The 24,490-nt window shown below is 42.7% G+C and overlaps 1 protein-coding gene across 1 annotated transcript in view; it reads right to left on the bottom strand.

Moving 5' to 3' along the window:
* Nucleotides 1-24,490, bottom strand: part of KCNH1 (potassium voltage-gated channel subfamily H member 1) — a 966,177-nt gene that overhangs the window by 349,125 nt on the left and 592,562 nt on the right. Inside the window, exon 10 of the mRNA XM_063918272.1 lies at nt 4,207-4,403. Coding sequence (XP_063774342.1) covers nt 4,207-4,403 — 197 coding nt within the window. The remainder of the gene's footprint in view (nt 1-4,206; nt 4,404-24,490) is intronic.

Below are 24,490 nucleotides of genomic sequence, written 5' to 3'. Positions count from 1 at the left end.
ACATATATATCTTAGACATATATATCTACATCATATATATATATATATATATATATATGTATGTATGTGTTAGCATTTCATTGTTTTTATAGCCCTCAAATATATTTAATTATTATATTCCCCCAGGCCCCCTCTCTATCCGCCCCCCTTCCCCCTTGCAAGCAGCCTGCAGCAGTCTACTTACCAGTGCTGCTGGCTGAGTGGCTGCCCGAGAGACAAGTACAGTAGAAGAATTATCTGAATATGCTGAATAGAGGAGCGCTTATGCAGCTCCTCAACCGCCTCCTCTCAGCGCCGGCGGCATTATCGTTGCACAGCCTGGACAAGAGGGCAGGCTGGCGTGTGGATGTGCGCTCGGTGTGATGTACTTGCGTTACCTCGCACAGTACATTGGGGGTAATTCCAAGTTGATCGCAGCAGGAATTTTTTTAGCAGTTGGGCAAAACCATGTGCACTGCAGGGGAGGCAGATTTAACATGTGCAGAGAGAGTTAGATTAGGGTGGGTGCTGATCGGGCGCAGGGCAGTAAACAGCACTACTGACGGGGTCCTGTGGCGGGTACAGTAATCGGCATGTGAGGGGGTGCTGCACATTAGGGGGTGCCTGTGCGCACCAGGGACCCCCCGTGTGCACGCCTATGCCTACAGTATGTGTTTTAACTGCCTGATTTGCAAAAAAAAAAGCATAATGATTGGGCAATTTTTATTCGAAGTCTGCTTAGGCTCTGAAAAAAAAATCCCCAATAATAACTGCCGCAGGCGCCACTTCGGGGCTAATTGTATAACTGGGGTGGATCAATTAGCCCGTGAAAGCTGAATTCCTGCCATAGTAATTTCTAGCTAATGCATATCTGCATGAAACCATCTACTGTAAAATGGAAGTTCTAATATATCCCTAAGCCAGTACCTCAACAAAACTGCTATATTACTTTCAGTTATGTTACCTCACTTCCACTCTTTGATGAATTTCTACAGAGAATAATTTTTCAAGTAAGATGCACAAATTGAAGCACAAATTTCAGTAAAAAGCTACTTTTACATTTGAGAATGAGTAACTTGTCTAAATATACAATCAGATCTCAAATTTACTGTGGGTTTACAATACAGATCACCAATCTCTATACATTGCAGACCCCCAAATTACTGGTGGCTTTACAAAAAATGTGTGTAGTATGGCTGACCGGCGGTCTCCTGACCGCCGGTCAGCTTACCGACGCCAGGATCCCGGCAGCATACCCACACCGGGATCCCGGCGGGGAGGGGCGAGTGCAGCAAGCCGCGCTGCGGGCTCGGTGGCGACCTGCGGACCTGCGGTCGCCACGGGTTCTATTCCCACTCTATGGGTGTCGTGGACACCCACGAGTGGAAATAGTCCCTGTTGGTCGGAATGCCGACCATCGAGATACTGGGATGGTGGAGGAGGTCATGTGACTGTCGGTCAGCAGACCGGCGGTCACATGAATACCACCCACAAAAAATACATCCTATTTCAGCTGTTTATTTACCCGTCCTCAGGAGAGAAAGTGCCAGGAAGCTGCTGCACTCAGTAGAAAACTCCCAGAATTGGTTAATAAACAGGGCTAGTTATTCACCAGAATACAGAGACTGTCTATTGTGTATAAGTGGCAAATGCAGGAATTCTAGAGGGGGGTTTCCAAATGCAATCCACAATCTCCCACTTTGTGGAACATTGAAGCAAGTTTGGGAGTCTGGGGGAGTGGTAGAAGAACCAAGTAACGACCCTGGGCATCATTGTAAACAATAGTCTTTTTATAGACTGGATACTGTATGGAATACAGTATTAATATTTAACACTATAGATTATCTATAGTATAGGCTGTATCAAATGTATTCAAATAATATTAAAAAGTGGTTAGGAAAAGGTTAAACAAACCATAATAAATAAATAAATAAATAAATAAATACACAAACATAACAGTACCAGTACTGCACATTCTCCCACCTAATGGTAAGACTCCTGTCTCTGCTTCCTGGTAGCTGCTCTCTGGTCCATTGCACTGATTGAGGACTCAGAGCCACACACACTGCAAAATTGGTAGAAGAAGCTGCTGCTACCACTGGTTATGTGCACCAGCTCTGCTCTGTCACTTAAACTTCATGATGTGGCGGCAGTTCTAGTAATCGTATTATATACCATTGCTATTGTTGTCACAATTTGAGCCACTTGCCAAGAGGAGGAGGAGGGGTTCTGGGCAACCGGAAACCTCCCCCCCCCCCCCTGCGTTTGCCTATGGGTATCTGGCACCCTGATTTGTGATTGGCCAGTGCTATCCACCAATCAGGTTCTCTGTCCCAACAATAACTGCCTTAAAGAGTCCTATTCACACCCCTATGTACACATCTAAAACCAATCTGGGACATCACACTGTTATGGAATAAGCAATGACACTTTTGCAATTATAAATTCATACAGTATGAACAGGATTGTTCTGAAGAGCTGAGGTCACGGGAACCAACATGGGAACCTTCGCCCGTGAGATAATGTAATCTTTCTATAGCAGGTAGGAATGCATGGTGACTTGTCACAAATGGTTGACATTGAATTCATTGTCTTTACAGAGATAATCCCTGTAATGATTTCATAAAAGAAATGACAAGAAGGCTCTAACTCTCTCTGGATTGACAGAGAGATAAGGTCTGAACTTCATGCCACCTATGTCCTTCCCAGTACTGCAAGCCATGCACAGCTCCCAGCTTCTACACTGACAGAGTTCAACTCCTCAGAGCTCTCAAGTTTAAAGGCATAAATCTCACCGATGCCTCTGACTCATTCGCTAACCCCAAGCACAAGTTCACAATTGCTCTCCTGGCATCCTATTAGTGACACAAATGCCATTATTTCTCTTGTTGGCTAAAAATAACGCAAAATAAAAATGTCACCTTTAAAACAATGAACACAATATACACTAGTGCGTCATGGGAAAATCTAAATACAGTTACTTGTGATAGTTGCATCAAGAAACTGTATATGTAAAAAGAAAGCACATATAAAAGACCTGCAGAAGTATAAAATTCCAATGATAATTAAGCACACAATGTTACATTTACAAACACATTTATTTTTTTTCCTTTCTGCATCACTTTGTAATGATGCATTTTTGGTTGCTGTCATTGATTCTATCATCACTTCCATAAGTCACTTTGATATTCCAGAGGTTTCCTTCAACAGAAACATATTGAACTGCACTTTCGCTCAGCAAGTGAGTGAAGCGCTATAGGAGGCTAATTCATACAGCCGTCTCCCCCCCCCCCAGCTCCATGCAGGGATACTACAAACCTGGGGAAGCTGCCATCACTCGGAAGCTATGCTCATCCGACACTATCAAGCAGTGCCCTCACCTCGCTGCTTATTATCATGGTCAGTGGGAGGTGGAGATGGCATCTTTGCCTTCTGAGACTAGGAGTCTAGTTTCTGGCTATGACATGAAGCAACAGCAGCCTTGCATCTTCAAATGGAAGAAGCTGCTGACTGCTTCTCCTTTCTATACAGAATGGTAGTTGCTTCAATCAATTTATTGGTCCATCATAGGTGCATGTAAGGGAGGGGTTAATCTAGACTGGGAAAAAAACAAAACAAATTCCACAAGCACACCAGCAACACAGACATACATCCTAGATGATAATAGTAATGCAGAGAGCTCAGTTACATACATTTGCAAACATATGGTAAGCCCCCAGCCACAGCAAGGTATCTCTGCTCTAGTGGTACTACACTACATGATAATAGCACCTATTGCTTGTCATACATTTATGTGTTTCTAAATTGAGAGTCATCTCCCCTGTATCACACCAGGATCTTCCAATATGGTACTAAAAGGAATAGCATAGCCTCCAACTACTAATCCCGTTGATGTCTCTGAGAATATTGATACACAGAATGGTAATTGCTGAAATTAATTTCACAGATGCATCGAAGCAGAGGGAGGGGTGTTAATATAGATTAGTTAAAACAACCAAATTTCCCTAGTAGGCCGCAGTGGATCAGCTTCTCATTGATATTAATAGCGGGGGCATTAAAAACACTGAATGAATGACATTATGCACAACTTTTTAATACCTGTAATGCAAAGTAGTATAGCCAGTAAAACTGCATGTTTAGAAGTATAAATATTGATAAAATGTTGTGAAATCACACTAGTTTAAATGCGAATAAGCTGCAAAGAAAGTGACTTAAAATTCCGCTCACCCTTTTCCGCAGGTTATAAGTCAGTATCAGGTTTCGGGAAAAGGAGTGTGAAAAGGCAATGTAAAATTCCAGCACTTTTTGTAAGGCATCCCTCTTAATGACGTGAAGATCACAGTATGTCAAAGCTCTAACATTAGCGCAGGATGGAGCAAGAGTGGTCTCCTTCCAAAAAATGTCTCCGAAAACGTCACCTTTACCTACAAGGAACACAACAAGAATATTACTTTCAGCAAGAAAATCAAAGGGTTCATGTTACCTACATATAATGGAAGCAGACATATTGTGGGCTGAACCAACAACAGCTTCAGCGATCTCATTAGGGAGTTAGGGGAACATTTACTAAGCAGTGATAAGAGCGGAGAAGTGAGCCAGTGGAGAAATTTCCCCATCAACCAATCAGCAGCTCTGTATCATTTTATAGTATGCAAATTATAGATGTTACTTCAGTGCTGATTGGTTGCCATGGGCAACTTCTCCACTGGCTCACTTCTCCGCTCTTATCACTGCTTAGTAAATGTACCCCTTAATCTACTACTGTACATTTCTTCTCTGGTGCTCACAAGAGGCTAAATGTAATAGCCTGCGAGCTGCTGGAGGTGCGGGATTATATGTGAATATGCCCGTATATTTAAAGTGGCAATCATTTACGAAACCAAACTGGTTTTGCCTTGTAAATGATTGACGCTTTAATAATAAGGTCAAACTCGCACGCAGTTCAGAACCTCTGGCAGCTCGCAGGCTATTACATTTAGCCCTAGATAAATATGTCTTTTAGAACCACAATATAGTAACATAGTAACTAAGGTTGAAAAAAGACAATTGTCTATCGAGTTCAACCTATTTGTGGTCTCCTATGCAGTCTTATTATAGGACTAGTTATTTTTATGTTAGGACTAGTTATATTAACTATAATGCGTGCCTACGCACCATAACCCTGAATATCTTTATCCAATAGGAATTTATCCAACCCATTCTTAAAGGTGTTGACTGAGTCCGCAGTTACTACTCTCTCAGGCAGGAAATTCTAAACAAGTATTGTCCTTACTGTGAAAAAACCTTTTCACCTCAATGTGCGGAAACTCCTCTCCTCTAACCTAAGCGAGTGACCACGTGTCCTCTGTGCTGATATTATAGAAAACAGGTCCCTCCCAAGCTCTGTGTATTGACCCCTTATATATTTGTAGATGTTGATCATGTCCCCTCTTAGTCTCCTTTTTTCCCAATGTAAACATGCCTAGCCTTGCAAGCCTTTCCTCGTATTCTAGCGTCTCCATGCCCTTGATTAGTTTGGTCGCCCGCCTCTGAAGCTTTTCTAGCTCCAGGATATCCTTTTTGTAACATGGTGCCCAAAATTGCACACAGTATTCAAGATGAGGCCTCACTAGTGATTTATAAAATGGGAGTATAATACTCTCGTCCCTTGCATCAATTCCCCATTTTATGCATGCTAATATCTTATTAGCCTTCTTTGCTGCACTCCTACTTTGGGTACTGCTGCTTAGTTTGTTATCTATGTGAACCCCTAAGTCTTTTTCCAGTACAGAATCCCCTAATATTACCCCATTTAGTATGTAGGTGTTATTTTTGGGCTTGCCCCCACAGTGCATTACCTTACACTTGTCTGTGTTGAATCTCATTCTCCATTTTGCTGCCCATGTTTCCAGTTTAGTTAAGTTGTTCTGAGGAGACTCAGCATCCCCCTCCGTATTTATAACCTTACACGATTTGGTATCGTCTGCGAAAATTGATACCATGCTCTCTAGACCTACTGTTAGGACGTTTATGAAAATGTTGAACAAAAGTGGTCCAAGTACAGACCCTTGTGGCACACCACTTAGTACTTTAATCCAAATTGAAAATGATTCTTTGACCACAACGCGCTGCTCCCTATTATCTAACCAATTACTGACCCAAGTGCATATTGTGCTCCCTAGCCCTATTTCTTGTAGCTTGTAGATAAAACGCATGTGTGGTACACTGTCAAAAGCTTTGGCAAAGTCTAAAAAGATTATATCCACCTCCTTACCCTGATCCAGGTTCGCACTTACTGTTTCATAAAAGCCAAGTAAGTTGGTCTGACATGATCTGTCCTTCACAATTCCATGTTGGTTCCTTTTAATGACCTTATTTGCTTCAAGGAACTTTTGAATACTGTCCCTTAGAATACCTTCCAATACTTTCCCCCCTATAGATGTAAGACTAACTGGTCTATAATTACCTGGTTCAGCTTTGCTCCCCTTTTTAAATATCGGCACTACCTCCGCTATATGCCAGTCTTTGGGAACCATACCCGATTTAACCTAATCCATGAAGATCAAAAATAGAGGTCTTGCAGGGGCGTGGCCTGGCTGGAGAAGAGAGCAGACGTGTTTCTGCTTCACTCCTCTCTCCAGCTTAATTAATCCCATCATATTGTATATTTAGCCGCTGTATACCCTCTCCGGGGGCTCCCCTTCCCCACCTGTAGACCTCCTGTGCCCAGCAGTGACCGCCGGGGAGCAGTTCTCACTGCTCCCGCAGGTTGCGGCCTACGGACTTCCAGAAGCCGGGGCCTTGCGTACTCCCGGTGCCCGCGTTTTGAGCTCCATAGCGGGGTCACGGCGCGGACCTTCCCAGAGTCACAGGAGCCATCAGTAGCCTTCCCCAGACCCCCAGGGTGGACACCCCCTGGGGCAGCAGGTCGGGGAGGCGCCTGGCAGCGGGGGACAGCTGTGGAACAGACGCCCAGGGGGACGCGGTGGCCATTTTGGACTGCACCGAAGGAGCTGCTCTGAGGTAGTTGTGTGCCTGTGTGTTGTGGGGGACTCTGGATTAGGGCTACACCGGGACTGGTGGCCCCCTGGCACTGCTCCCACTTTGATCTCACCCTGGGGCCTCTGTTGAGGGATTTGTGCTTTTCTTTATTTGTGGAGCAATGGACTTTTTCTCAGCAGTATTTTCTTCTACTACAACTGCCCCATCTTGTGGCCACTGGGCGTAATTGCATGCATTCCTCACACAGTGTGCTCGATATATAATACATATTGTACTGCAGACTTCATAGGACCGCAGATATCCCAGCACCTCCTGAGACGTTTGGCTGCAATGTCCCCACGGGTGAATAACCACGATATTATGATGTGTCTGCTCTGAGATAATTCTACCTCCACCCGACTGCTCCTATGGCATGATATGACAACTCAACCTTTATGTGGATCCTTCCTTGATTGATATTACAGACGCCTCTTACCTCCAGTCCCTCTACTTTTGCCGTTCAGCTTTATTATGCCTCCCAAGAAATATAAGGCCGCTAAAACGGTTTCCCAGGTGGCGTTCTTTAAACCTTCGCCTCAAGCCGCTAGAACAAAAGATACACGGAGTGGCGCCCCTAAGCATGCTGTCCCTATGCCCTCGCCACTCCGGGATGCGTCCGCCCCTACCTCTGTTACCAAACCCACCAGTTCCATCGAAGACAGTGACTCGCTTACGGTGGGCACTATGAAGCATCTCCTAACGCAATTTAAGGATGAAGTTGCGGCAGAATTTAGAGTGACTATGAAGGAATGTCAGAGATCTATTGACGAGATTGCTGGCCGCACTGACCACTTAGAAACAAAAATGGGTGAAGTGGTGTCTTCGCACAACGACCTGATCTCTTCTCATGAACTGCTTCAAAATGAGGTCACGGCGCTCAGGGACAAACTCTCTGATATAGAGGACAGATCGAGACGTAACAATATAAAGCTGCGAGGTGTCCCGGAGGCTGTCGCTAATAGCGCTTTGAACGATTTTGCAGTTGACCTCTTTAGCAAACTCCTCCCTAAGTACCACTCAGTGGACTTTCTACTCGACCGCATCCATAGGCTCCCTAAAGCCAGGAACGCTCCTGATGGAGTCCCCCGAGATGTCCTTATGAGGTTGCACTATTTTCACATCAAGGAGGCGATCTTGAAAGCTGCTAGACCCTCGGATACTGCCTCGGAAGCTCTGGGCTCACTTCAGTTATTCGGAGACCTGTCCCCTGCTACTCTTGCGAAAAGGCGCTCTCTTTACCCCATAACATCAGTGTTGCGGAAAGAGAACATTCTATACAGATGGGGATTTCCTACTAAGTTGCTTATTTCCCGAGAAGGTTCTACTGTTGTCATAACGAACGTCGAGGAAGGTAAAAAGATCCTAGCATCATGGTTCTCTGCAAGCTCTTCTACACACACCTCCCCCGAACGGGGCCTTCAGCGGGACTGGGCCTCGTCGGCTGCAGATCTTTGAGTATTGTTTGCTTTACTACGTTTGCATTGATTCCATGTTTTTCTACACAGTTTGTCATGTCATGTTTCCTATGTTGCACCAGTTCCTTGGCAGTTGATTGATGCGGGTGTTTATGTGATAACTGAATGTTATTTGTTTGCGGGTGTTGCCTCAACACCTCTAGTTAACTGTTTGTTGTCTGCCTCTGCTGCCCCGACTGCCGCCCACATTTCTTTGTTGGCTGGGAATTCTACCTGAGTTTCTTTTAGGCCCGACAGCTGGCGGTACGGGGGACCAGAGATGGAGGGCCAAGGAACTGTACATTGTTTAATTTTGGTTCGGGTGCGGGTAGATTGACCACTACCCCCCACAACTTAACTCTGAGTCGCCATGGTTAGGCGTCCAACTGTGCCCCCGCGAGGGGTTAATGTTATGTTTCCTTTTCCTGTTATTCTTCTTTTCTCAATCCTTTCTTTCCCTTTTTCCTCTCCTACTGTCCAGAAATTGCTACACACACTTTCTACATGCCAGTTGGTTGATGATAGCTATGCAATCCTCGATATCTTTACAGTATGGTTAACATTGTCTCTATAAATGCAAAGGGTCTTAATTCCCCACATAAGAGGAGGTTGGCACTTAATTATTTCCATAAACTTAAAGCCCAAATCATAGCCATCCAAGAGACTCATTTTATTAAATCTGCCCCTCCACGGTTTACTAATGGGAGATTTCCCCATTGCTATTTGGCCAACGGACCAGCGAAGAAGGCGGGGGTGGCAATCTTGGTATCTCAGCATTGCGCGTTTTCCCTCACATCGCAATACTGCGACCCCGAGGGGAGAATTCTAATTCTGGTTGGTACTCTCGAAAATAAAGAGGTGACAATAGTTTCTTGCTATGCTCCTAACACTAAGCAACTAGCATTTTGCAGGAAACTCTGCGCTAAGGTGCAACAATTGGCCAAGGGTGCTTTACTCTTACTGGGGGACTTTAACTTGACCCTGGACCCTTTGGTTGACAATTCTGGCAAGCGGCCCTCACTCTCCAGTCAGCTCCATAGGAATGCAAAGGGCTTTAGCCAGTTATTGGCGGAATATGATCTTTTAGACCTATGGCGCGTTAAGCATCCAATGGACAGAGATTACACATTTTATTCCCCAGTACATGCCTCTTATTCTAGAATAGACCTAGCTTTAGCAGATAAGTGGACTCTACAGTCCATCCGTAAAATTTCCATTCTCCCCATGTCTTGGTCGGATCACTCCCCATTATTCATCGAATGGGACATTACTAGTAGAAAGGTTACCCCGGCCCCCTGGCGTTTAGGTAAACTAAGTCTTCTTCAGCCGGAGACCGCACAGGCTATCCAAACCACCATGGACTATTACCTTTCTGAGAACTCTCCTCGGGAGACCTCTATTTTCACATACTGGTGCGCCCTCAAAGCAGTAACTCGAGGGACAGCGATTCAAACAGCGGCTAAACTTAAGAGGGCATATCGTAAAAAATTTGAACAAGCTGAGCTCGCAGTCGCTTCCCTGGAGAGTTCTCACAAGGCACATCCACACGATAAAGCCCTTCTTAATTCACTGAAGGAAGCCAGAGAGGCGGTAAATGTTTTCTATTAGCGGAAGTCCAACGCAAGCTACATAGACTGAACCAAAAATTCTATGTTTATGGTAACCGGGCTGGTAGACTACTGGCGAAGAAGCTGAGGGGTAAGAAAGCTAAAGAAAAAATTCATATTGTCCACTCGGATAGAGGTAAGAGAGTCTACGACCCTGACGAGATTGCAAATGTCTTTGCATCTTATTACTCTAAACTATACAACTTGAAGGGGGATTCTTCCACTTTTCAACCTACAGGCATTGATATTCAAAATTTTCTGAGCGATTTTACTCTCCCTTCGCTGTCACCGGAGACTTGTAGCTCCCTTAGTGAGACTTGGACTTTAGACGAAGTCGAAAAGGCGATTGATTCCCTTCCAGCGGATAAGGCCCCGGGACCTGATGGTTATCCTTCTGGTTTCTATAAATCCTTTAAGGTGAGTTTGGCCCGGTGCTCTTGTCAGTGTTTAATGAAGCCTCAGAAGTTGGGCACTTTCCCAAAGAGATGCTGGAAGCTCAAATCATCACCATCCCCAAGCCGGGAAAAAACCCTACCTCAGTTCAAAATTTTAGACCAATAGCTCTATTAAATACGGATCTAAAAATTTATGCCAAATTAGTTGCCAACCGTATCAGTCCACTTCTCCCTTCTCTTATCAACCCTGATCAGGTGAGCTTCGTATTAAACAGACAGGCCCCGGATAATACGCGTAGGGTGATTAATGTTATTGAGCATTCTGCCTGTAGAAAAGAACCCCTCCTAGTTTTGTCTCTAGATGCCGAAAAGGCGTTCGATAGGTTGAACTGGGAATTATGAGATTAACTCTGGACAAATTTGGCTTCTCTGGAAGGATCTTAGACTCTATCCTGGCTCTTTATTCCATGCCCTGTGCGCGGGTCTTTGTTAACGGATGTCTTTCTTCACCCTTCAATATCTCCAATGGCACTCGTCAGGGCTGCCCGTTATCTCCTATTATATTCGCATTGGCGATAGAACCCTTGGCTGCTTGCATTAGATCCCGGGATTCGATTAGTGGCCCTGTTATTGGGGGCATCTCTCACAAAATTAGCTTGTTTGCAGACGATATTTTATTATGTCTTTCTGATCCTGAGTCTTCCTTGCCAGTTCTCCATGACATCCTCCAAGACTATTCGGATGTTTCTTTTTATAAATTAAATACTAATAAAACTGAAGCCCTCCCACTCTATGTATCTCCGACTGTGGACTCTCGGTTGAAGGTTTCGTACAAATATGCCTGGAAGTCCTGTTCCTTGAGATATCTAGGGATTAACTTAACCAGAGAAGATAATTTAATTGAGTGTAATTATGCCCCGTTATTAAAAGCATTTACGGAGCTGACTGGGGAGTGGATGCTACAGGAGGTGTCATGGCTGGGTAGGATTGCTGCTGCCAAGATGGTCTTATTGCCGAAATTAATGTACCTGTTTCGCGCCATACCAAGACCCCTTCCCAAACTCTTCTATAATAAATTTAATCAGGTCCTGATTACATATGTGTGGGGAGGCTCTAGACCAAAAATTGCTAAAAAAAATCTTATTATGCCCAAACAATCCGGTGGGGTAGCTTTCCCAGATATAGAAAAGTACCATGCTGCATGTCTGTTAAGTCAGTCTAGAGACTGGTTTGACACCTCGAGCCTGAAACCATGGGTTATTCTGGAAGCTTCTCATGTGAACCCTATTACTCTCTCTGATTTGTTTTGGTTGCCACCGTCTGCTGCTCGAAGTAGGTCCGGATCCTGCAAGTCTATTAAAACGACCCTTGATTCATGGCATAAGTTAGTATCCTCTTCGGAAGAGATTAAATTACCGTCCCCCTGTCTGTCGTTAATCGCTCTAGTGTCGTGATTCCTAATATTTCCCTAGAGGATTGGATTCAGAAGGGGCTCTCCACTGTGGGCGATTTATTTTTGGGAGACGTCTTGATGTCCTTTTCTCAATTACAAGAAAGATTTGGGATTCGGACTCAGGACTTTTTCAAATACTTGCAGGTGAGAAGTTGGTTACACTCATTCACTCCCCCACATCTCCACAAACCTTCTCCTCCGGCTTATGTTAAAAGCCGATTGGAGACGTCCCCGCATAAATATGGGATTACGTGGTGGTATCATTTTCAATTGTCAAACAGTGCACAGACTAAATTAAAAGCTCAGAGTTTATGGGAAAGTGATTTGAATAAATCCTTTATTGATGCAGATTGGGACAGTATATTTAGATCTTGTTTTAAAGTCTCCAAATGTGTTAACCACTCTGAAATGTTCTACAAGCTTATACAGAGGGCCTACTTCACCCCCGAAAGACAACATAGAATCTGGCCTTCACAATCTAAATTATGTTGGAGGAAATGCGGATCTACGCGGGATATCTTTCATATTTTTTGGGCCTGCCCTCGTATCCAACCACTTTGGAGAGAAGTTTTCAATATGACTAGCATGGTTCTAGGGTTCATCATCCCCCTGGACCCAGCTTTAGCGTTATTTCATTTGTACGTAGACCACCTCTCTGCAGGTGATCGCTACGTCTTGGGGCATATCTTAATAGCCACTAAAGCTGCTATAGCACAATTGTGGAAATCTGAGAATCTTCCTTCCTTAGCGATTATACAAAATAAGATTCATAAACATTTCATTTTCGAAACAGCGGAGGCTAAATATTCTTCCTCAACTACCTCTATCCACTTGAAATGGTTAAGCTGGTCTGACTATAGGGGAAGAGAAGGTAGGCTAACCGTCTATAGTTCTCCAATCGATCTGTCTGTGCTTTGCCCCACCTAGACTGACCCCTTCAAGAATGTTGTGATATCAGATATTTTTTATGTATTTATTTATTTTTGTTATATCTCTTCTCTGTGCTTTCTCTACTTCCGGTTTCTGAACGCCCAATGTAACCAATTGTTTATTCATCCAACTGTGTGTTGCGTGTACTTTGCTTATGATAACCATTCTGGACTACCCCTGTGTTTCCCTTATCTCTTTTTTCTGTTCCCCATTTCTGTGTGAAAACTCTTCAATAAAAATGTAATGTTTAAAAAAAAAAAAAAAATAGAGGTCTTGCTAGTTCAGCGTGCAGCTCCGTAAGAACCCTCGGGTGAATTCCATCGGGACCAGGTGACTTATTAATCTTTAACTTTTTTAATTGGTCACATACTACCTCCTCACATAAATAAGCATTTAGCAGTGGGACATTATCTTTGTTGAGATTTTGTGTTAGACTCAGCATTTGGTCCTCTCTGGTAAATACTGTTGAAATAAAACTTGTTTAGTTTGTTTGCTATGTCATTATCATTTTTGATCAAGACTCCCCTCTTGTCCTTTAAAGGGCCTATACTCTCCTTCTTTAGTCTCTTGCTGTTGATGTACTTAAAAAAAGTTTTGGGATTCGCTTTGCTTTCCTTTGCTACTAGTTTTTCAGTTTCTACTTTAGCCGCTCTTATTCCAAGTACAATAGTTGAATGGGGCAATCCTCCTTTTTTAATAATGAGCTGAATACAAATAAGAGAATGTCCATTCTGTGTAGTTATCATAAAGTCATTAGTAGTTTGAGTGAGGTATTTGTAAATCAATTTCAAAGTCCTGGATGCATTATAACTCCAATTTTGTATACAAGATTGCGCCATTGTGCCAGAGGAGGAGCTTGGCAGAGACAGAGGGAAAGGGCTGTAGCCAGTGTGAGAAATCAGCCCAGCAGATCTGGAAAAATCATTATTTCATTAGCGTCTCTATACCAGGTGCAATGTGTGCGGTGTGCATTATTATATTACTTACTTGTCCAGAGCCCCGCGTCGGGTGCTGCAGCAAAACCAACAGCCAAAATAGCCGCTGTGCATGCGCAGTAGAGAAATTAGTCTCCGGAACATTGGGAGCACCATGTTTACGGAGACCTGCGCATGTGCACAATGCCTGAGCCTACGGCACCTTGCAGAGGTGGGGGCCCACCCAGAGACTGTACACGGGCCCCCTCCTCTGTTAAAACACCCCTGCATTATTTAAATATCTAATATCAGTAAAACAAGGGACTTGTGTGGCTCCTAATCGGACAGGTAGGTCTGTTGGGAAACTTCATATACCCTTGTTTTATAGATCAATGACTGTATAGAAATTGCTCCAAAGATACTGTATATGATATGAATAGCCGATAAGATGCTGGTGGCATACCTTCAGCGGGATGTAATGCCGGCCGAGTCCGGCGGCTGTGTGGGATGCCGGACGTACTCAGACGTTTTTTAAGAGGGGCAATCACTTACAAGGCAAAACCATGAAAAAACACCCAAGTTCGGCTGGCATCCCACACAGCCGCCAGACTCGGGTGGCATTACATCCCGCCACTAATCTTAAAGTAAAGGTGTCTTATGCTTGCATAAACTATTGGTGTGTTTATATCCTATCAAAGACTGTATAGAAATTGGTGTAAAAGGTTTTGAGATGTACAGTCAGTAACATGCCGCTCTCGTGGGACCTAAACTGACAGAAGAAGCATCAAGCACCTATAATATTTATAAAAGACTATAAACTACTGCTTGCCCGCTCATGTGGATGTCTTACGGGAAAAAAACATTTTCATCTCCATTGTTCATAAACAGTCCCTAGAACTAAATTTCTCCCCCCCCCCCAAATAAATAAATTACTGTATATATATATATATATATATATACAAACACAATTGGGGTTTCTCTTTGGGGTGCCTATATTTATGTTATTTTACTCCTAATTGTTGGTGAATACCTGATCCTTCCCATGAAGGATTTAATTTTGTATAGCCTAGATGTTAGATGAACCTTTACACCAGGCATGTCCAAACTGCGGCCCTCCAGATGTTGTGTAACTACATATCCCACCATGCCTTGACACAGTTTTGCTGTCAGAGAATGCTAAAGCTGTGTCAGGGCATGCTGGGATGTGTAGTTTCTCAACAGCTGGAGGGCCGCAGTTTGGACATGCCTGCTTTACACAATCTATTATTGAGTACAACCATGAAAACTCTTTACAATATAGACTGTCCATGTATTAAAATGTTAATTAAACTTTCGAAACAATAATAATGAGTACATTCAATTAGTGCTCATTACTCTAGGGGATTGGCTGCCACACCTTTACAGAGAGAATTATCTTGTTAGTATTATATTAGAATAAATTGGAAAAGACAATAGAAGCGCAGTACCGGTAACAAAAATACTGTATAATATGCATAGAAATATACAGTATATATATATATATATATATATATATATATATATTGGTCCTGCAGCCACAGCCAGGTTCAGAACCTGGCTGCGGTATGTGTCTCTTCCTTGGTGGCTGCATGTCCAATATATAGATCCTGTGTAAAAACGGAATACAGAATCTGCAATCTGGTTCAGTATATAGCTGAATATTCATAGAGACAACTCTGCTTATGTTTGGTTTTATTGCCTTCTGATCCTATTTGGTGGATCATCCCTTTCAACTGCTTCAACAGAAAACTAGCTCCATATCTGGATTATGAATATTTATGTAGGTTTAACCTTCTTCTTTGTGATACAATATGTGAACCCCTGATGAAGTTGTTTTGACAAAACGCATTGGGTTAAATCAGGAACGGTCTCTTGCCCAGTTTGTCATCATACAATATAGAGCATACACCTATATAGGTGAGGGTGTTTCCTCAAAAGATCCAAAGGCTCAAACTGACTAAATAATGCAGTGACTGTTTCTGGATGTATTTTAAAAGAATGTTCATATGAATTTATGTATTTGTTGTACATTTTTAATAAATCAAACCGGTATCATATTTAATTGGGCCATTTTGGCTTTCTGTTTCTGGTGTTTTTTGGTGTGAGGGTGTACTTACAGGTAACCAGTGTCGGACTGGAGCATGTAGAGCCCACCGGGGGAATGCAGTGGTAGGGGCCTATGTTAGGGGTGTGGCCAGTATGCAGAGGGAGGTGTGGGGGGGCCTGCCATCTCACTGGTTTAAGTAACCATTAGAGTGCAACGTCTGGGCCCCTTCATAAATATATACAGTAAATTCAGCAGCTGCAGGGATGATAATGTACCAGATTAATAACAGCAATGCACTATAGAAAATACACCATAGTCCAGTATAAGGTAACATATGTATAATTCAAGTGCACAGTCTGGAATCTGATCCTTGAAACAGTAGGTGGACCACCAGGCAGTAGGGCCCACCGGTGGTTTCCCCTGTACCCCTGTGGGCCAGTCTAAGCCTGCAGGTAACACAGATTCTGTGAACCCACACTGTGGAAGAATATCCAAGAAAAACCTTTAGAGTGTCTTGAGAAGGCTATACTGGAGAACGTTCTGCTGCCTGCAACATCCTCCGGCATGACCGGTTTGGCAGTGGGTCAGTAATGGTGTGGGGTGGCATTTCTTTGGGGGGCCGCACAGCCCTCCATGTGCTCGCCAGAGGTAGCCTGACTGTTATTAGGTACCGAGATGGGATCCTCAGACCCCTTGTGAGACCATATGCTGATGCGGTTGGCACTGGGTTCCTCCTAATGCAAGACAATGCTAGACCTCATGTGGGTGGAGTGTGTCAGCAGTTCCTGCAAGACAAAGGCATTGATGCTATGGACTGGCCCGCCCATTCCCCAGACCTGAATCCAATTGAGCACATCTGGGTCATCATGTCTCGCTCCATCCACCAACGCCACGTTGCACCACAGACTGTCCAGTAGTTGGCGGATGCTTTAGTCCAGGTCTGGGAGGAGATCCCTCAGGAGACCATCCGCCACCTCATCAGTAGCATGCACCGGCGTTGTAGGGAGGCCATACAGGCATGTGGAGGCCACACACACTACTGAGCCTCATTTTGACTTGTTTTAAGGACATTACATCAAAGTTGGATCAGCCTGTAGTGTGTTTTTCCACTTTAATTTTGAGTGTGACTCCAAATCCAGACCTCCATGGGTTAATAAATTTGATTTCCATTGATAATTTTTGTGTGATTTTGTTGTCAGCACATTCAACTATGTAAAGAACAAAGTATTTAATAAGAATATTTCATTCATTCAGATCTAGGATGTGTTATTTTAGTGTTCCCTTTATTTTTTTGAGCAGTGTGTGTGTATATATATATACATATATATATATATATAGCCATTTTGGACTTAAGCAGCCTGCACACTGCACACTCCGAAAGTCGAGCGTCTATTTTTTCCTTTATTGCTCCTCTCCCCGATGTCACATCGAAATCATACAGTACATACAGTACCTCAGTTTCTTTCTGGGTCACTTAGCTATACAATAGTTGAAACAGCAGAATGAACAGACAAACAGAGAAATAAAAATTACAACTTTATTATATAGTAGCATTTGCCCACGGCCATGGCTGTAGCGAGCCACGCCAGGGCCCGTCAAAAGGGGTGCGGTTTAGAAAGGGGAGTGGCAATGTCCTTTACTTTAAAAATGTTAATATAAAAATACTGTGTGCTCCACAGGAGGAGCGCAATTATAATGCAAGGGGGGCACAGAGGAGGGCACCCGCTTCATACCTTACTTGAACGGGAAGCGGGTCCCTCTTTCCCGGCCCGCACCATCTTCCCAGTGATATTTGGGAAGATGACGCTGGCCACTAGAGAGCAGAGACTTTGGCACAATGCCAGAGTCTTTGCTCTCTATGTGCGCCGCCATCTTCCTAAAGAGCCCACCGGGAAGATGGTGCGTCCGATGCTGGCAACAGAGTATACTCGGGAAGGGGGGGGGGGGGGTCGGACCTGGGCCCCTCAAGATGCCCGGGTAATTAATACCCGCTCTCCCCTTTCTCGGCGCCACTGCCTACAGCTTCGCTCACGTGGAGTCTGTTATTGCACAGCAGAACTAATTTTACTTAGACAGTAGTGTCATCTAATATTGTGATGTATATTTTATATTGTAGACATTGATCACAAACTTTCTTTGTAAACAATATTTGCAATTTTTCCTTCAGAGAGTAATACAAAAAGATGCTTTGGGCTACTAACTTGTGAGCAAGCCACGTAAAGCTTGGTGCACCATCTACTGGATTTACATGTGTACTGCAGCTTCATGAGTCAAGATAAGTTGCCTGATTAGTGATTTAATATATAGTTGGATTTTACTGTGAAATAGATCTTGAGATAAATATATCTATGTATTTACATATGCATAGAACTGTATGAGTTTGTGGTGTGCAGTATACTGTATGTATATATTGCATATTTATATACCTACATGGACTTGAGGAGCCTGTGCAAATTCCAAAGAACAAGTTTTTTGTCTCCATAGTTCATAAACAGTCCCTAGAAGTTTATTTGTCCCAAATAAACTATATTTATATACATATGGTAATTTTTGGCTTGAGGAGCCTGCACACTGAACGTGCCGAGTTCCTTTATTGCTTCTCTCCCTGATGTCATATTGAGATAATCCATACCTCAGTTTCTATACACCAGTGAAAACCCAATTACACTGCTGAGGGGTGAAAAGGTGAATAATGTTCTGCCTAACAAACCTTTGCATGGTTGAAACCGTGCACATCAGCTAGTATATTTTAAAAAGTTACTACCAACCTATATCTATAGATATTATTTGCTCTCAATGGTCCAAAGCATGTGACAAAATATTAAGATAAGAAATCAAATATTTTATTTATTCAGTAGTAAGATAATCACCACCAACATTATTCTTTGTCAACACAGACTTAGGAGGGGGGGGGGGGGTGTTATCAAGTTTTCTAAAGAGTGGAGAAGTTGCTCATACTGTAGTAACCAATCTGCTTTTACATATCATTGTATAGCATGTACTTGATAAATGCTAGCTAGAAGACGATTGGTTGTTAGGGGTAACTTCTCCACTTGTCCACATCTCCGCTCTTTAAAAGACTTGATATATCTCCCCTTAGGTCACAAGTCTGTCCTGACATATCTGGTGGTAGCAGTCTGGGGCAAAAAGACTTAGAGCAACTTACCGGCGCAGTTCTAGGTCTGTGGTGTCAAAATGCAGGTGTAACCCTTGTATGGCAGGAGAAATGCAAAACTAGTGGAAGTGTTAAAAGATAATAATAATTGTGCATATTTATTCTAATGACTGAACTAATAGAGTAGAGGCGGTATTTACACTGTAAAGCCATCCTGGAGGCAGGCGGAAACCTGTGTAAACAGTGTATGATTGTTACACAGCTGCACCTTTGACGGCTGGCACTTGAAGTTTAGTGTTTGCCGAATTATAATTATACTACATTACAGAGAGGCAACAAGTTCAGTCCCACATCCCTACTTACTACATATCTACCACGACAACAATATATTTTTGTTAAATAAATATATCCATTGCATCAAGTATTTTTATTTTTTTCCTTCATAGTATACTTACAGATATTACTGGAAGGGGACAGTATGCACTGTATGGTTCGGCAGCACTATGTAAATGATGGTTGTACGGAAACTTTGTTTGGAAATGAGTAAATCGTTATGGGGCAATTTACTTTTGAATGCTTGTTGAGAATAACTCCTCCGGTATTGCATGCACAGTGTGACAAGATCACTGGAATAGTGGACAAAGGCAGGTATATTTGCTTCAGGATTCTTACCTTTGTGTTTTAAAACTGCAGTAATATTGTGTTGGTTCTGCTGAGAACTTTTGGATTTTGGTGAGAACAAGATTAGGGTTCTGGGGTTGGATATGAGAAGAGAGGGCGGGTTCTCCATCCATTTAGACCAAGTTTGGGTCTTTGGGCTTTAAGCCTCACAGAAGGCTAATTAGGGCTTTCAGCTGTATGGGTGTGTTAAAAAGGCCGTCAGCCTGGTAATTTTTCTCTCACACTGCTTGGGGAAAAGGAGAGACTATGGAGTCGATGTGAGAGGAACCTGCTTTTGAAATCCAGCAAGCTGTGCCTGGTAAAAACTTCTTGTATTGTTTTTTTAGTGAGTTAGGATTATCCTGTGTTTAGTTAGCGCCGGACATGAAGGTATTTATTTGGACGCTTATTTCTATTTTTCTGCACAATACGCATATTTCTATTTTTCTGCTCAATAAAACAGGTTGAGGTGAGTTGCACCAAACCAACAATCTTGTGTGATCTCTCAGCTGCTGCCTCCTGCCATCTACCCCAGGAGATGGTACCTGTTCCTCTGACCCTGTTATAACAGATAAAAATACAGACAAATGCCCACTTACTGAGTTATACACATCTCTGTGATGGATCGCCCATATCTGTATGCTTGGTTTAATAACAGCAATCATTATCAGTGTGCACTTGCACCAGCCTTATCCCGGATGCAAAAGATACACTTAGCCTATGTGCAAAACACGTTAGATGCTTACACAAAGATGGCTTGGGTTCAGCTCTAAATCAGTTCCTGTGTATGCATACAAAAGCAGCCTTTGGTAACAACATTGCAGATCTAGGAGAAAATGTAAATATAGAGGTAGATTTACTAAAACATTTAAAAAGGAAAATTGTAGGTGTTGCAGATAGCAGCCTATCAGACTGTAGTTATCTAGTACATTATAGAAAATGTTAGGAAATCTGATTGGTTGCCATGGCCACTTTTTTTCTTTTTAGAATTTTTAGTTCTTCTACCCAGTGGTTCTTAACAAATTGTTGTCAGGTACTATGCAAGGTTTTAAGATTTGTCTCTGCAACTTTTTGTTTGAAAATTATTCCTATTCTATTTTCTAAATTTAACCAGCTGGACTGCCGTATCCCATCCTGGTTTCTATTCACAGGAACCATCAGCTGGTGTATGAAATGGGTTTCACATAATGTTATGTATGGTTGCTATGTGACCCAGTCGAGATAAAGTGTGTCTGCATCCCTACCCCCCGAGTTCCCTGCTCACCACAATGCATCAACTGCACTGCCTGAGGCCCCCACTCTGAAACGAGTAGAGTGAAGTCCTCCTTCAACTGATGGACACACATGCTCAGAACAGAACCAAGGAGTATTCACTTACAACTTCGGGCCCCTACCTAAGTTTAGGCACAGTGATGGTTCAGTCACTGGCTACTTTTAATAAATAAATGATAAAGTCTAACAATTAAAATTTTTGCCACAGAAAGACCTCTGTTCTTCCTTAGTACAGTCTGTGCAGACATGTCAGCCATTAGCAAGACATGATCACACGTACCACGCAATCATGTTAGATCATATATACCAAGCAATGCACTTATTTTATTCTCCTTGAACATATGAGATACTGTATATATTTTATTAAGCTTTCTTTACTCCACGAGACATTATTTGCTTGTATAAATCAATTAGTGTTATTTATCATTAGAAATAAAATTAACATCCACCATGCCTGGCTTTACATGAAAGCCTTATTCAGCTATTAGCAGCCAGCTGGAAATTACAGATTTTGTTCCATCACCTTGATTATTAACCTGCCTGTCACGGGCGCTGTCAGCACACACACACCAACACTCACACAGACACACACACATATCTATATATACTGTATATATATATATATATATAGTGAGTACTGGGTAACTCCAGAATATTCATATGCAGGCAGATCTCTTAAACAAACAAGGGTCCCGCTCCACTTTAGTAGATCCACTACTAAAGGGGAGCAGGACCCTTATTTATTTGCATGTTTATACTGCTGGCCACCTACGAATATATATATATATATATATATATATACATACGTATAGATAGCAGTGGCACTCACAGGACTTCATACATCAGAGTAAAACTGGACACAATGGCATCTTAGCAATCAACGTTTCGGTAATTTAACATCTTCGTCAGGATCAACAAATAACAATACAGAACACATTTAAATACCCTCTTACCTCACCCAGTGCAAAGCCGCCATCGTCCCGGCCGCCGGGTCCTCTGATGACACACACCTACACCGTGCCATACGTTCTTTAAACTGTCTTCTGGTCTTCCCTACATAGAGAAGACCACAAGGACAGCGAATGATGTATATGACATATGTGCTGCTGCAAGTTAGCACCTGGCGTATGGCAATCTGTTCACCAGTATGTGGGTGAGAAAACAAATTGCCATGCTCCATAAAGCTGCATGTGGTGCAGCCTGTGCACCGATAGCAACTTGGCTTTCTTGTCAAGAAGTTAGCAGGACTGCTAGGTTTAAATGCAGATATATCATTCTTCACCAGACAATCTTTCAAGTTCCTATTCCTTGCGTAGCTCGGCATCAATCTAGATTTACTAAGCATCAGTAGTTCGGAATTGCTGCGAAAATTCCTTTTTTTATTTGGTATATAGATGATCTACTGGTGGTGTGGCTGGGACTGAAGGTGAATTTGTTAACTTGATGGCAGAAGTCAACGCCATGGATAGTACCATCAAATTTACTTACAACATGAGCCAAGATAGTGTGCATTATCTGGATGTTCAAATTTCAATGTTTGAGGGGCTCATACAGACTGCATTATCTAAAAAAGATACCGACAGGAACACCATTTTACATGGAACAAGTCAACACCCTATTTCCATTAAAAAGGGCCTGCCGTTCTCTCAGTTCCTCAGAGTACACCGGATTTCAGATAATATCAATGATACCATCAAGGATATGATTAAACAATTACTGGTTAGGTGTTATGACTATGATGAATTGGTCAGTGCCAAAAACAAAGCTCTGGCCATTCCCCGTGCAAGTACCTTTAAATCAACCAAAGCTACCAAGAAATGTAATCAGCACATTATTCCATTTGTCCAACAGTTCAATTCTTCTAGTGGTTCCATTATGAAAGCAGCAAAAATAAGATTTTAAACCTACCGGTAAATCTTTTTCTCCTAGTCCGTAGAGGATGCTGGGGACTCCGTAAGGACCATGGGGTATAGACGGGCTCCGCAGGAGATATGGGCACTATAAAGAACTTTAGATGGGTGTGCACTGGCTCCTCCCTCTATGCCCCTCCTCCAGACCTCAGTTAGAGAAACTGTGCCCAGAGGAGACGGAAAGTACGAGGAAAGGATTTTGTTAATCTAAGGGCAAGATTCATACCAGCCCACACCGTATAACATGGAATATACGCAACCAGTTAACAATATGAACAAAACATCATCAACCAAAGACTGATCTTAACTGTAACATAACCCTTATGTAAGCAATAACTATATACAAGCCTTGCAGAAATATGTCCGCACTGGGACGGGCGCCCAGCATCCTCTACGGACTAGGAGAAAAAGATTTACCGGTAGGTTTAAAATCTTATTTTCTCTTACGTCCTAGAGGATGCTGGGGACTCCGTAAGGACCATGGGGATTATACCAAAGCTCCAGACCGGGCGGGAGAGTGCGGATGACTCTGCAGCACCGATTGAGCAAACATGAGGTCCTCCTCAGCCAAGGTATCAAACTTGTAGAATTTAGCAAAAGTGTTTGAACCGACCAAGTCGCCGCTTGGCAAAGCTGTAATGCTGAGACGCCTCGGGCAGCCGCTCAAGAAGAGCCCACCTTCCTAGTGGAATGGACCTTTACCGAATTTGGTAACGGCAATCCAGCCGTAGAATGAGCCTGCTGAATTGTGTTACAGATCCAGCGAGCAATAGTCTGCTTAGAAGCAGGAGCGCCAACCTTGTTGGCCGCATACAGGACAAACAGTGCCTCTGTTTTCCTAACCCGAGCCGTCCTGGCTACATAAATTTTTAAGGCCCTGACTACATCAAGGGACTTGGACTCCTCGAAGTCACCCGTAGCCACAGGCACCACAATAGGTTGCTTCATATTGTAACCTACCTTAGGTCTCGTCTAGGTAGGTTAAGTGAAATGATTTGTGCCTCCACCCAAGCTATGTTGTTAGAGGTATCTCATGGGGCTTGCTTGGGTAAGCCCTATGCATTACCAATTAATCCCAAACTAAATGGATCATTACAACCAAAATATGCAAATATTATCATTTAGATTTCTATTTATTAATGAAAACATTTCGGTAATAAGATAACCGTTCTTTATTTTGCAGGAACTCTTCACAGGATGATTTTCCGATAAGGTGATAAGCAATAGGTTATCAACACACAATATAATAACTTTCCTCCCCCCAATGCGCACACTAATTATGTCAGGGTCTCTGTAGGCTAAATATAAATCCTTATAAGATTTATGAAGTTACACACATCTATACCTTATGTATATTTTCTTTTAATCTACTTTCGCAAGTGAATTTTATCCTAGCGAATTATAACATGCTCTAAATCTCCATTTCTTAAAAAGACATTCTGCATATAGAACACTGACATTCAGCGTTTTGATTACAAGCTACTGAGTAACTTCTTATACTGCAGTATAAGCCCCTTGAAATTTGCATATGCTTTTAGTGTCACAAAGTTGCTGCAACAATGGTGGTGCACATTAGCTGTAATCCTCCTCTAGTTTGCTTTTACTGTGAGTGATGCAATTGCATACGTATGAAGCTTCTTTATTGAGACTTATGACTGAACAGTTTTTGTGCAGATATTGTCTAGTTAGCGTATTACTGCAATATGGTTATGCTTT

The sequence above is a fragment of the Pseudophryne corroboree genome, chromosome 4, assembly GCF_028390025.1.
Source record: "Pseudophryne corroboree isolate aPseCor3 chromosome 4, aPseCor3.hap2, whole genome shotgun sequence".
Taxonomy (NCBI): domain Eukaryota; kingdom Metazoa; phylum Chordata; class Amphibia; order Anura; family Myobatrachidae; genus Pseudophryne; species Pseudophryne corroboree.
The sequence above is the reverse complement of the archived record's forward strand: the minus strand, read 5'-3'. Positions and strand labels throughout refer to the sequence as shown.